This window comes from Callithrix jacchus, chromosome 5 (assembly GCF_049354715.1).
Source record: "Callithrix jacchus isolate 240 chromosome 5, calJac240_pri, whole genome shotgun sequence".
In the NCBI taxonomy this organism is placed as follows: domain Eukaryota; kingdom Metazoa; phylum Chordata; class Mammalia; order Primates; family Cebidae; genus Callithrix; species Callithrix jacchus.
This window is the reverse complement of record NC_133506.1, coordinates 71754152-71768659: the sequence shown is the minus strand read 5'-3', so window position 1 is coordinate 71768659 and position 14508 is coordinate 71754152. Positions and strand designations below refer to the sequence as shown.

The 14508-nt window shown below is 45.6% G+C and overlaps 1 protein-coding gene across 4 annotated transcripts in view; it reads right to left on the bottom strand.

The window, feature by feature from the left end:
• The window catches only part of CASC3 (CASC3 exon junction complex subunit), a 30848-nt gene extending 16340 nt beyond the window's left edge, over window positions 1-14508 (bottom strand). For all 4 annotated transcript variants that reach the window (XM_078372732.1, XM_078372733.1, XM_035299691.3 and 1 more), the window contains exons 1-3: window positions 14205-14508; window positions 13753-13780; window positions 12704-12741 (exon numbers count right to left, since the gene is read on the bottom strand). In XM_078372732.1, coding sequence (XP_078228858.1) covers window positions 12704-12741; window positions 13753-13780; window positions 14205-14435 — 297 coding nt within the window. In that variant the 5' untranslated portion in view covers window positions 14436-14508. The remainder of the gene's footprint in view (window positions 1-12703; window positions 12742-13752; window positions 13781-14204) is intronic.

The window sequence follows — 14508 nt, the reverse complement described above, 5'->3', positions numbered from 1 at the left end:
TCCTCCTGCTTCAGCCTCCTAAGTAGCCGGGACTACTGGCACGTGGCACCATGCCCAACTAATTTTTGTCCTTTTATTGTAGAGACAGGGTCTTCCTTTCTTGTCCAGGCTAGTCTCAAACTCTTGGGTTCAACTGATCCTCCTGCCTTGGTCCCCTAAAGTGCCTGAATTAGAAGCACGAGTGACTGCACCGACAGGATAGGCACCCCTAACTCTCATATTGTTCAAAGGTCAACAATTTTGGCCTTGAGTGTTTTTGGTTAGGATTCCCGGAAAGGTAACAGAATAGAGGGGGACTGTCTGACTATACCCACACTATTGGAATCAAGCCTTGACCTATGGCTTTTTAACAACTGAGCACCCTTTATTCTTCCCATTTCTCTTAATTACATGAAGTTATTCCTCCTCAAAATTGGGATGGGTAGGTGGCAATCATACAGTTCTTTCCTTGATCCTATGTTCTGTACAGATTTTCAAGCAGAAATTACAATAACTTGGCGTATGTGACTTTAATTCACCACCCCCCCATACACACATACTGACTTAATTCAAATACCTTTAAACAGGCTGGGTGTGATGGCTCACACCTGTAATCTTAGCACTCTGGGAGGCAGAGGCAGGTGGATCATGAGGTCAGGACATTGAAACCATCCTAGCCAACATGGTGAAACCCCGTCTCTACTAAAGATACAAAAATTAGCTGGGCGTGGTGGTGCACACCTGTAGTCCCAGCTACTCAGGAGGCTGAGGCAGGAGAACTGCTTGAACCCAGGAGGTGGAGGCCGTAGTCAGCTGAGATCACGCCACTCACTCCAGCCTGGCGACAGAGTAAAACTCTGTCTAAAAAAAAAAAAACCAAACCTTTAAATAGTATTATCACATGATTAATAGAGAAACCTTGTTTTATGCTCCACCCTCTGATCTGTGGTAGGATGTCAAATGAGGCAACTTTCTTCCAAGTGAAAAACTAATTTTGTTTCCAGGGCAGAACAGATACAAATAGCATAGTGCTGAGGAAGCTCCAAATTAGTAAAGCTTAGTCTAACTGAAGCCAAGGTGCTACCACATGGTCACACTGCTTTGGCAAAGGGATGTCATCAAAACCCTTTTCCAGGGGAGACAAACTCCCTGTATTACCCACAACTTCAGTGTACTCTTTCCTATTCTTACTAGCTCTCCCCTGGAGGAATTGCTTCCTTTGAAAAATTCTAATGCAGAAGTTTTAGCTCATGCTTCTACTCCGCACATATTTCAAATAAAAGAGGGGGTTTGTATCCTCCTTACTCTCAATGTCTCTTCCAGATTTAATTCCTCTAGCCTCATTTTAATAAATCCTGGCTTGTTCGCTGGCTCATGCCTATAATCCTAGAACTCTGGAGGCCAAGGAGGGTGGACTGCCTCAGCCCGGGAGTTCGAGACCAGCCTGGGGAACACAGTGAAACCCCGTCTCTACTGAAATACAAAAAAATCAGCTGGGCATGGGGGCATGCGCCTGTAATCCTAGCTACTCCGTAGGCTGAGGCAGGAGAATTGTTAGAACCTGGGAGGTGGAGGTTGCAGTTAGCCAAGATTGCACCACTGCACAGCAACTTGGGCTACAGAATGAGACTCCATCTCTAAAAAAAAAAAAAAAAAAAAAGCAAAAAACAACACCCTGGTTCCTCCACGGCCACAGGCCTACCTGTCACTAACTTGAAGACTTTAGCGCTGAGTTCAGTCTTTACCTGCACTTCAGCCATCCATTTCCATGGCTGCACTCCAAACCAGTCTTACCTAGAACTGCTATGCTTTTTTATTTTAGGTAAAACTCCTCCACTTTCTTTTTTTTCTTTTTTTTTTGAGATGGAGTTTCATTCTTCTTGCCTAGGCTAGAGTGCAATGGTGCAATCTTAGCTTACCACAACCTCCGCCTCCCAGGTTCAAGGGATTCTCCCGCCTCAGCCTCCCAAGCAGCTGGGATTACAGGCATGTGCCACCACGCCTGATTTATTTTGTATTTTTAGTAGAGGCAGGGTTTCTCCATGTTGGTCAGGCTGGTCTCAAACTCCTGACCTCAGGTGATCCGCCCGCCTTGGCCTCCCAAAGTACTGGGATTACAGGCGTGAGCCACCACCCCTGGCTACTCTCAAAACCTTAAATATAATTAGCCAGGGGTGGTGGCTTATACTTGTAATCCCATTTACCTGGGAGGCTGAGGCAGGAGAATTGCTCGAACACAGGAGATGGAGGTTACAGTGGGCCAAGACAGCGCCACTGCACTCCAGCTTGGGCGACACAGCGAAACTCCATCTCTCAAAAAAAAAATAAGGCTGGGCATGGTGGCTCAAGCCTGTAATCCCAGCACTCTGGGAGGCCAAGGCGGGTGGATCACGAGGTCAAGAGATCGAGACCATCCTGGTCAACATGGTGAAACCCCGTCTCTACTAAAAATACAAAAAATTAGCTGGGCATGGTGGCGTGTGCCTGTAATCCCAGCTACTCGGGAGGCTGAGGCAGGAGAATTGCCTGAACCCAGGAGGCGATGGTTGTGGTGAGCTGAGATCGCACCATTGCACTCCAGCCTGGGTAACAAGAGCGAAACTCCGTCTCAAAAAAAAAATAAAAAAATAAATAATAATAATAATAATAAATAAATAAAACCTTAAATATAAATACCCTAGTCCTTGACCAAAATCATCACATGCAAAAGAATGAAGTTAGACCCTTATTTCACCACACATATAAAAACTAACTCAAAATGAATCAAAGACCTAGCTGAAACTATGCAACTCTTAAAAGAAAACATAGGCGTAAATACTCATGACTCTGAGTTTGGCAAATGATCCTTAAATATACCACCAAAAGCGTGTGTATCAAAAGGAAAAATATAAATCTGGCTTCATCAAAATTAAAACCTTTGTACTTGGCTGGACACAGTGGCTCAAGCCTGTAATCCCAGCACTTTGGGAGGCTGAGGCGGGTGGATCATGAGGTCAAGAGATGGAGACCATCCTGGTCAACATGGTGAAACACCGTCTCTACTAAAAATACAAACAAATTAGCTGGGCATGGTGGCGCGTGCCTGTAATCCCAGCTACTAAGGAGGTTGAGGCAGGAGAATTGCCTGAACCCAGGAGGCGGAGGTTGCGGTGAGCCGAGATTACACCATTACACTCCAGTCTGGGTTAACAACAGAGAAACTCCGTCTCAAAAAGAAAACCTTTGACAGAACACTATAAAAAAGTGAACAATCCACAGAAAGAAAACACATATTTGCAAATCATATCTGATAAGGGACTTATATCTAGAATACAGAATATATATATAACTCTTAAAGCTCAATTAAAAAAAATTGGCCAGGCATGGTGGCTCACACCTGTAATCCCAGCACTTTGAGAGGCAGAGGCAGGCAGATAACCTGAGCTCAGGATTTTGAGACCAGCCTGGCCAACGTGGCAAAACCCCGTTTCTACTAAAAATACAAAAATTAGCTAGATGTGGTGGCGCACACCTGTAATCCCAGCTACTTGGGGCAAAGGCCAAGTGTGGTAGCTGATCCCAGTAGTCCCAGCTACTTGGGAGGCTGAGGTGGGAAGACTGCTTTAGCCCAGGAGTTTGAGACCACTCTAGATAATATAACAAGACCTTGTCTCTAAAAACATGAAAACAATAATTAAAAATAAATTTTTTAAAAAATGGCCTAGGTGGGCCGGGCGCAGTGGCTCACACCTATAATCCCAGCACTTTGGGAGGCCTAGGCGGGTAGATCACTAGGTCAAGAGATCAAGACCATCCTGGTCAACATAGTGAAACCCCGTCTCTACTAAAAATACAAAAAAATTAGCTGGGCATGGTGGCGCAGCCTGTAGTCCCAGCTGCTCGAGAGGCTGAGGTAGGAGAATTGCTTGAACCCAGGAGGCGGAGGTTGTGGTGAGCCAAGATCGTGTCACTGCACTCCAGCCTGGGTAATAAGAGCGAAACTCCATCTTAAAAAAATAAAATAAAATAAAAAACAAAAAATGGCCTAAGTATTTGAATAGTCATTTCTCCAAGGAAGATACACAAATGGCTAATAAGCACCAGAATAAACGCTCAGCATCATTAGTCATTGGGGAAATGCATATCGAAATGAGATAACATCTCATACCTACCAGGATGCCTAGAATCAAAACTATTTTTTTGAGACGGAGTCTGTCTCTGTAGCCCAGGCTGGAGTACAGGGGTGCAATCTCGGCTCACTGCAGTCTCTGCCTCCTGGGTTCAAGCAATTCCCCTGCTTCAGCCTCTCAAGTATCTGGGACTAGAGGTGCACACCACCATGCCTGGCTAATTTTTTGTATTTTAGTAGAGATGGGGTTTTGCCATGTTGGCCAGGGTGGTCTTGATCTCCTGACCTCGTGATCTGCCTGCCTTGGCCTCCCAAAGTGCTGGGATTACAGGCATGAGACACTGCGCCCAGCCAAAAAAAAGTTGTGTTTTTTGTTTTGTTTAGGTTTGGTTTTGGAGACAGTGTCTCGCTCTGTTGCCCAGCTGGAGTGCAGCGGCGCGATCTTGGCTCACTATAACGTCTACCTCCTGGGTTGAAGTGATTCTTATGCCTCAGCTTCCTGAGTAGCCAGGATTACAGACACATGCCACCATGCTTTGCTAATTTTTGCATTTTTAGCAGAGACAGGGTTTCGCCATGTGGGGGCTGGTCTCAGAACTCCGGATCTCAAGTGATCCACCTAACTCAGCTTCCCAAAGTGCTGGGATTATAGGCATGAGCCACTGTGCCCAGCAGAAAAAAGAAAAAAAAGTTTTAGATCTATGTTGCCCAGGCGGGTCTCGAACTCCTCGGCCCAAGAAATCCTCCTGCCACAGCCTCCTGAGTAGCTGAGAGTACAGGCATGCACCTGGGTAAATAACACAAGTGCTGTCAAAGTTATGGAGAACTGGAATACGCATACACTGATATTAGCCACATAAAATGGTGCAGCACCTTGGAAACAGTATGGCAGTTCTAGTTCCTCAAATAATTAGAGTTACCACATGACTCAGCAATTCCATTCCTAGATACACAAAGAGAAGTGAAAATATATGTCTCCACAAAAATGTGTGCACTAGTGTTTGTAGCAGAATTATTCATAATAACCAAAAGACAGAAATAAGATATGGAAATAACTCTTATCTGTTGATGGGTGAATGTATAAAGAAAATGTGGAACACACAAACAATGGAATATAATTCTGCACTAAAAAAGAAATTTTGCGATTTGTGACAACAAATGGATGAACGAAGAGGGAACTATGCTAAGTAAAATAAGCTAGCCATAGAAAGACAACACCATATGGTCTCACTTAATTGTGGAATCTAAAGAAGTCAAACTCAGCCGGGCCCAGTGGCTTACGCCTGTAATCCCAGCACTTTGGGAGGCCAAGGCAGGTGGATTGCCTGAGCTCAGGAGTTCGAGACCAGCCTGAGCAACACAGTGAAACCCCGTCTCTACTCAAATACAAAAATTGGCTGGGTGTGGCGGCATGCACCTATAGTCCCAGCAACTCAAGAGGCTGAGGCAGGAGAATTGCTTGAACCTGGGAGGCGGAGGTTGCAGTGAACCCAGATCACACCACTGCACTCCAGCCTGGGCGACAGAGTGAGATTTTGTCTCAAAAAAAAGTCAAACTCACAGAAACAGAGAGTAGAAAGGAGGTTGCCTAGGGCTTAATGGTAGGGAAAATGGGAAGATTATGGTAAAAGGATATAAAATTTCAGTTACAAGATGAGCAAGTTCTGGAGACCTGATGTACAGCATGGTAACCACAGTCAGTAATAATGTACTAGCCAGGCGCGGTGGCTCACACCTGGAATCCCAGCACTTGGGGAGGGTGAGGTGGGCAGATTATGAGGCCAGGAGTTTGAGACCAGACTGGCCAACATGGTGAAATCCAGTCTCTACTAAATATACAAAAATTAGCCGGGCACGGTGGCTCACGCCTATAATCCCAGCACTTTGGGAGACCGAGACAGGCGGATCACAAGGTCAAGAGATCAAGACCATCCTGGTCAACATGGTGAAACCCCATCTCTACTAAAAATATAAAAATTAGCTGGGCATGGTGGCACACACCTGTTGTCTCAGCTACTCAGGAGGCTGAAGCGGGAGAACTGCTTGAACCCAGGAGGCGGAGGTTGCGGTGAGACTAGATCGCGCCATTGCACTCCAGCCTGGGTAACAAGAGTGAAACTCCATCTCAAAAAAATATATATACAAAAATTAGCTGGGTGTGGTAGTGGGTGCCTGTAATCCCAACTACTCAGGAGGCTGAGGCAGGAGAATCACATGAACCTGGGAGGCAGAGGTTGCAGTGAGCCAAGATCATGTCACTGCACTCCAGCCTGGGCAACAGAACAAAACTTCATCTATTTTTTTTAATTTTTTTTTTTTTATGTGAACCTTCCTGGAGACTCCACCTAAAAATAATAATAATAACAATAATGTACTGTATACTTGGCCAGGCATGGTGGCTCGTAATCTAATACTTTGGGAAGCTGAGGCAGGAAGATTGCTTGAGGCTGAGGTCAAGACCACCCTGAGCAATATAGTGATTCTTTGCCTCTACAAAGAATTTGTTTAAAAATTAGCTGGGTGGCTGGGCACAGAGGCATATGCCTGTAATCCCAGCCTTTTGGGAGGCTGAGGTGAACAGATTACAAGGTCAAGAGATTGAGACCATTCTGACCAACACGGTGAAACCCCGTCTCTACTAAAAATACAAAAATTAGGTGGGCATGGTGGCACATGCCTACAGTCCCAGGTACTCGGGAGGCTAAAGCAAGAAGAGAATGGCTTGAACCTGGGAGGCAGAGGTTGCAATGAGCAGAGATCGTGCCACTGCACTCCAGTCTGATGACAAAAAGAGATGCTGTCTCAAAAAAAAAAAAAAAAAAAAAACAAATTAGCTGGACATGGTGGTACATGCCTATTGTTCCAGCTATTCAGGAGGCTGAGGAGGGAGGATTGCTTAAGCCCAGGAATTTAAGGTTCCAGTGAGCTATAATTGTATCACTGAACTCCAGCTTGGGTGACTAAGATTCTGTCTCTTTAAAACTATGTAAAATAGGCCAGGCGCAGTGGCTCACGCCTGTAATCTCAGCACTTTGGGAGGCCAAGGCGGGTGGATCACGAGGTCAAGAGATTGAGACCATCCTGGTCAACATGGTGAAACACCGTCTCTACTAAAAATACAAAAAATTAGCTGGGCATGGTGGCGCCTGCCTGTAATCCCAGCTATTCAGGATGCTGAGGCAGGAGAATTGCCTGAACCCAGGAGACGGAGGTTGCCATGAGCCGAGATTGCGCCATTGCACTCCAGCCTGGGTAACAAGAGCGAAACGCCCTCTCAAAAAAAAAAAAAAACTGCCTATAATCCCAGCACTTTGGGAAGCAGAGGCAGGTGGATCACTTGAGGCCAGGAATTTGAGACCACCCTGGCCAAAATGACAAAACCCCATCTCTACTAAAAAATACTAAAAATTGCTGGGCATGGTGGCACCTGAGGTCAGTTCAAGACCAGCATGACCAACATGGAGAAACCCTGTCTCTACTAAAAATACAAAGTTAGCCAGGTGGAGTGACACATGCCTGTAATCCCAACTACTTGGGAGGCTGAGGCAGGAGAACCACTTGAACCTAACAGGTGGAGGTTGCAGTGAGCCAAGATTGCACCACTGTACTCCAGCCTGGGAAACAGAGCAAGACTCTGTCTTGGGGAAAAAAAGAAAAAGCTACTCTGAATCATGCTTCCTTCTAAAAGACCAGGAAAACTAATTACATAAAAATGAACAGAAAATATAGAAATTAAATCCCATATAAAGTTATAAGAATTCCTACAGACAATGAAAGCATGCCAGAAAGACATCCACGTATCACATCAAAATTGCAACTTCTATTTCAAAATGAGCTAAGAAGACATTAAGAAAATTATATAAGGCATGAAAGAACATCAATCAGAATTGGAAAAACTCAAAAATGAAATGAAAACTCATCATATGAGGAATTAGGAACTATATACCGGATGTCACCACCTAAAAGTCCCAAAGCTTCTCGATTTCACAACATCCAAAACCTGACCCACCACTGTCCTAGAATTCTTCTGCTGTCCCTTCCTTAGTGGTTAACACCATTCATCAACCTGCACATTCCTTTGGCTCCTTTTTTTCTTTTTCTTTTTCTGAGTCAGGGTCTCACTCTGTTGTCCAGGCCGGAGTGCTGTGGAGTGATCATAGCTCTACAGCTTTGACCTCCTTGGGCTCAGATGATCCTCCTGCCTGAACCTCCCGAGTAGTTGGGACCAGAGACCATGCACCACCAAGCCCAGCTAATTTTTTTTTCTACTTTTCTTTTGTAGAGACAGGATTTTGCCATGTTGCCACGTGGGTCTCCAACTCCTGGGCTCCCAAAGTGCAGTGATTAAAGGCAAGAACCATGGTGTCTGGCCTCCTTTTATGCCTTAATTCAGGTTCCACATTCAGTCAATGAAGGGGTTATGAGTAATACTAGAATCTCTCTCGCCAGGCGCAGTGGCTCACACCTGCAATTCCAGTACTTTGGGAGGCCAAAGCAGGAGGATCACGAGGTCAAAAGATCAAGAACATCCTGGCCAACATGGTAAAACCCCATCTCTACTAAAAATACAAAAATCAGCTGGGTGTGGTGGTGTGCACCTACTGTCCCAACAACTCAGGAGGCTGAGACAGGAGAATCGCTTGAACCCGGGAGGCGGAGGCTGCTACAGTGAGCCAAGATGTCGCCACTGCTCCAGCCTGGTGACAGAAAAAGACTGTCTCCAAAAAAAAAAAAAAGCTCTTAAGTAAAAACCTTCTTTTTTTTTTTGAGACAGAGGCCCAAAAATATTTTTTAAAAAGTAAAAAAGAGGCCAAGCGTGGTGCCTCATGCTTGTAATCCCAGCACTTTGGAAGGCCAAGGTTGGCAGATCACCAGAGGTCAGGAGTTCAAGACCAGTCTGTCCAATATGGTGAAATCCTTTCTCTATCAAAAATACAAAAAAAAAAAAAAGGGCCGGGCGTAGTGGCTCAAACCTGTAATCCCAGCACTTTGGGAGGCCGAGGCGGGTGGATCACGAGGTCAAGAGATCGAGACCATCCTGGTCAACATGGTGAAACCCCGTCTCTACTAAAAATACAAAAAATTAGCTGGGCACGGTGGCACGTGCCTGTAATACCAGCTACTTAGGAGGCTTGAGGCATGAGAATCGCTTGAACCCAGGAGGTGGAGGTAACAAGAGCGAAACTCCATCTCAAAAAAAATTAGCTGGGCATGGTGGTATGCACCTGTAACCCCAGCTACTTAGGAGGCTTGAGGCACGAGAATAGCTTGAACCCAGGAGGTAAAGGTTGCAGTGAGCTGAGATCACACCACTGCACTACAGCGTGGGCGACAGAGTAAGACTCTGTCTCAAAAAAAAAAAAGAAAAGAAACCGTAGTTCTTGAGTTGCTGGATAGCAGCAGAGAGGTGCTGCTCCAAGTTAGCAATGCATTACGGTGTCTTGAACTTCTGAACTTACAATGGGTTTATCAGGATGGGATGTAACTATACCATAAATCAAAAAGCAGCTGTACTGCAAACATTCCCCATCCCAAAACCACTTGTAACTTTGAATTCTGTCCACTTCTATTTTCACTACCACCACTCTACGCCATGCCACACTCAGTACTTATCTAGATTCCTACAACAGTTTTCTTATTTAGCTTTCCTGTCTCCGATCTTGTTTCTCCTCATTGCGGACAAAATAACTACTGTAAAAGAATCCTCAAATGCATCAACCTAGCATCTGCTTTAATATATAAATGTCCGAGTCCCCATTACCCATCAAGAGTCTGTTTCAGTAGAGAATGGCCAGTTGGATTTTCTGATGCAAGTGTTCTCTGGATCTGAAAAACACTCCTTTAAAATTTAAATCCAGCAAAGCATGGTGGCTCATGCTTGTAATCCCAGCACTCTGACAGGCAAAAGCGGGCACATCACTTGAGGTCAAGAGTTCCAAGACCAGCCCTGCCAACGTGGTAAAACCCTGCCTCTACTAAAAATCAAAAAAACTGGCTAGTCGCAGTGGCTCATGCCTATGATTCCAGCACCTTGGGAGGCCAAGGCAGGCAGATCACGAGGTCAGGAGTTCGAGAACATGCTGGCCAATATGGTAAAACCGTCTCTACTAAAAATACAAAAATTAGCTGGGCGTGATGGTGTGCACCTGTAATCCCAGCTACTGGGAGGCTGAGGCAGGAGAATCGCTTGAACCAGGGAGTTGAAGGATTCAGTGAGTGAGATCGTGCCACTGTACTCCAGCCTGGCAACAGAGCAAGACTCTGTCTCAAAAAATAATACAAATACAAATACAAAAATCAGCCAGGTGTGGTCGTGGGCACCTATAATGCCAGCTACTCAGGAGGCTGAGGCAGAAGAATCACTTGAACCTGGGAGGAGGAGGTTGCAGTGAGCTGAGATTGCACCACTGCACTCCAGCCTGGGTGACAAGAGCAAGACTCTGTCTCAGAAAAAAAAATTTTTTTTTTTTCCAAAAAACTTAGCTGGAAGTGATGGCACGCTCCTGTAGTCCCAGCTACCTGGCTAACTCGGAGATTAAGGCAGGAGAATCGCTTGAACTTAGGAGGTAGAGCCTGCAGTGAACCAAGATTGCACCACTGCACTCCAGAGCCTGGGCATCTAATAGAGCAAGACCCCATCTCAAAAAAAAGAAGGTAAATAAAAATTTTAAAAATAAAATTTAAATCAAATCACATCACTTTTTGTTTGTTTTGAGAGAGGTCTTGCTCTGTTGCCTGGGCTGGAGTGCAGTGGTGCAATCTTGAGTCACTGCAACCTCTACATGGCAAGCTCAAGCAATCCTCCCACCTGACCAATTGGTAGCCCCTGCTCACCAATTTGTCTTTATTTCTAATACATATCCTGTCCCAACAATGTTCCCGTCACACCTAACTACTCCCAAGTTTCCAAATGCTCTCTATCTTCTCTGGCTGGGCTTATTCTTTTTAAAAAAATTTGGGGCACGGTGGCTCACACCTATGATCCCAGGACCTTGGGAGACTACAGCTGGTGGATCATGAGGTTAGGACTTCAAGACCAGCCTGGCCAACATGGTGAAACCCCATCTCTAATACAAAAATAAGCCGGGTGCGGTGGTGCACACCTATAGTTCTAGTTACTTGGGAGGCTGAGGCAGGAGAATCGCTTGAACCTGGGAGGCAGGGGTTGCAGTGAGCCGAGATAGTGCCACTGCACTCCAGCTCGGGTGACAGAACAAGACTCTATCTCAGTTAAAAAAAAAAGAAAATGAAAATATTTAATTTTTGTGGGTACATAGGAGGTATATATATTTATGCAGGGCCAAGCTGGCCTCAAACTCCTGGCCTCAAGTGATTCACCTGTCTCAGCCTCCCAAAGTGCTGGGATTACAGGCGTGAGCCACAGTGTCGGGCCACTAATGGGCTTTCTTGATTGTTGTTTCCTCTGCTCAGAACACAGTTTAACCAGCCAACTCTTTTTTTTTGAGATGGAGTCTCACACTGTCACCCAGGCTGTGGTGCAGTGGGACAATCTCAGCTCACTGCAATCTCCACCTCCTGGGTTCATACAATTCTCCTGTCTCGGCCTCCTGAGTAGCTGGGACTACAGACATGTGTCACCACACACAGCTAATTTTTTTTTTTTGCATTTGTAGAGATGGGGTTTCACCATGTTGGCCAGGATGGTCTCAATCTCCTGACCTTGTAATCTGCCCACCTCGGCCTCCCAAAGTTCTAGGACTACAGGCGTGAGTCACCACACCTGGACTGCCAACTCTTTATCTTTCCTGACTGCCTAAGATGGATTCAGTGCCCAGCGGTAGCACACTACTTAGCCCTATTCCAGTGCTATCCCCTATTAGCAAATGGTACAATTGCTTGCATGTCTGTCTGACTTCCTTATTAAGTAATAATATCTCTAAAGATAGGAATTTTGTTAGTGTTTACCATTCCAGCCTCAAGGGCTTAACAGTCTAAAATGTAGCAACAGTTCTAAAAATTTATAGATGAAATCTTTAATCCACCATCCAATTCCCCCTGTATATAACCCCATTACCAGAACTCAGGACTCCACTAAACAACCCAAAAAACAAGCATCTATTCTGATGGCATCTCTAGTAATTTATCCAATCAAAAGAAGTAAGCTCACAAAAGTCTGTTTTCAGGAAACTTTCTCCTAAAGACAAAGAAATCCCCATCTATAAAACGATGGATGCTGTTGGCACAAAACATTCAGAATCGTGCCCTTTCATAGACTTCAGATAGATTTGAAAAAAATATCCAACTGACTGGCTTCTCAACCTATGCTGCATAAAACGAACTGTCAAACATCTTTCATTCAAAAGAATGAAAACATCAGAGGACTTCAGGATGTTTTCATTCTCTTATTTAGAACCTCATATTCTACCAGAAGAGAAATCAACTAACAGTATAACACCTGTGGCTTGAAACAGCATGCCCCAAGTTTTCCCTAACTCTTAACTGAACAAGACCTTCTGTAACAGTTTTTCAGAAGCAAAAAAGAATGCACAAAAGGATAAACAAGGAGGTGATGGTATGTTTGCAACAAAGGTGTGTACACATTTTTAAAAAGCATTTCTGATCTATACCATAGGGAAAAGAACCTATCATACTCACTTCCGAGTCTTCTGCACTTTCATAATCCGAGAGAACAGCTGAAATAAAACAGAAATATGTGGAAAAAAAAGAAACCCAGAAACACTTTTTTGGTTTATAATAGGTTAGACTAAGAGTCTCATTTAATTGATATCAACCGGCCGGGCACGGTGGCTCACACCTGTAATCCCAGCCCTTTGGGAGGCCGAGGCGGGTGGATCACAAGGTCAAGATATGGAGACCATCCTGGTCAACAAGCTGAAACACCGTCTCTACTAAAAAAACAAAAATTAGCTGGGCATGGTGGCGTGCACCCTGGAGTCCCAGCTACTCGGGAGGCTGAGGCAGGAGAACTGCTTGAACCCAGGAGGCGGAGGTTGCGGTGAGCCGAGATCCGGCCATTGCACTCAAGCCTGAGTAACAAGAGCGAAACTCCGTGTCAAAAAAAAAAACTGACATCAACCTATAAGGTGGATAAAAGTATAGTTCCCCACTTACAACAGGCTCAGAGAGTAACTTGCTAAAACCTATGCTCTTAACCACTATGCTACAAAAAGCCACTCTGTGGCCCTAAATCCGAGACAGTGTGTGAGAATGTAGACTGCTGGAAATAAGTGACCTGAGCTTATGTTTTTTTGTTTTTTGAGACAGAGTTTTGCTGTTGTTATCCAGACTGGAGTGCCATGGCACGATCTTGGCTCACCGCAACCTCTGCCTTCTGGGTTCAAGCAATTCTCCTGCCTCAGTCTACCGAGTAAGTGGGATTACAGGCGTGCACCACCATGCCCAGCTAATTTTTATATTTTTAGTAGAGACGGGGTTTCACCATGTTGACCAGGATGGTCCCGATCTCTTGACCTCGTGATCCACCCGCCTCGGCCTCCCAAAGTGCTGGGATTATAGGCGTGAGCCACCTCGCCCAGCCTGAGCTTATGTTAAAAAAAAAAAAAAAAAAAAAAAAAAAAACTCTTTTGGATAACACTGAAAGGAAAGACAAGATTTTAAAAATAAAAAAATTAAAAATTAAAAAATAAAATTCTTGTCATAACGGGGTAAAAGATAATACTCACCATCACCTTCAATGCCATCTTCACTCTCCTGCAGGAAAGTAGAAGACGTCGGTTAGTTCTATGATTTCCATAGGTGGGAAGGCCAATAAAGAAATGTGGGTGAAGAGCTAAAGACTCAACACAAAATGGTTGAATAGGGAGACGGAGATAATAAATCTTTCACAAGTAGCATCCGAGGCAAGTCCGGTCTCCTTCCCTCCAGCCCGGATTTCTGAATAATCAGCCGCTTTCCATCCCCACCGACACTGCCATCCTCCCAGAATCCCCCAACCGTTCTTCCCTTGGAACTCCAGATGCAACTCTCATTGGGATAACTCCTTTTCTCTTTAAAAAAAAAAAAAAGTCTCACTATCTACTATCAACTCCCAGACACCAACATCACCTACAGCCCGCCCCTCCGCCCGGCCGGCTCGCCGCCCGGCCCCCACCTCGCCCCGCCGACGCGCACTCACACACTCCGACTCCTCAGCGCTCTTGGCGCCCCCGCTTTCCACCCGCCGCAGATGAAGGGCCCCGATTCGGCCTCCGCGCTGTGAAGACAGAGAGCCGCTGCCGCCGCCTCCGGCGCTACCGCTGCAGCTACCGCCGCCCCTTAACGGGGAGCCGCCGCTGTCTGAGCCCGAAGCACCAGATTCCTCGTCCTCGGTATCTTGAGAAGCTCGCTGCCGCCGCCGGTCCGCCATCTTACGGACAACGGCCACCGCCGGCGAGCTACTTACGCACCGCGCCCGTCGGTTGCTGGGAGGCTCGAGAGCT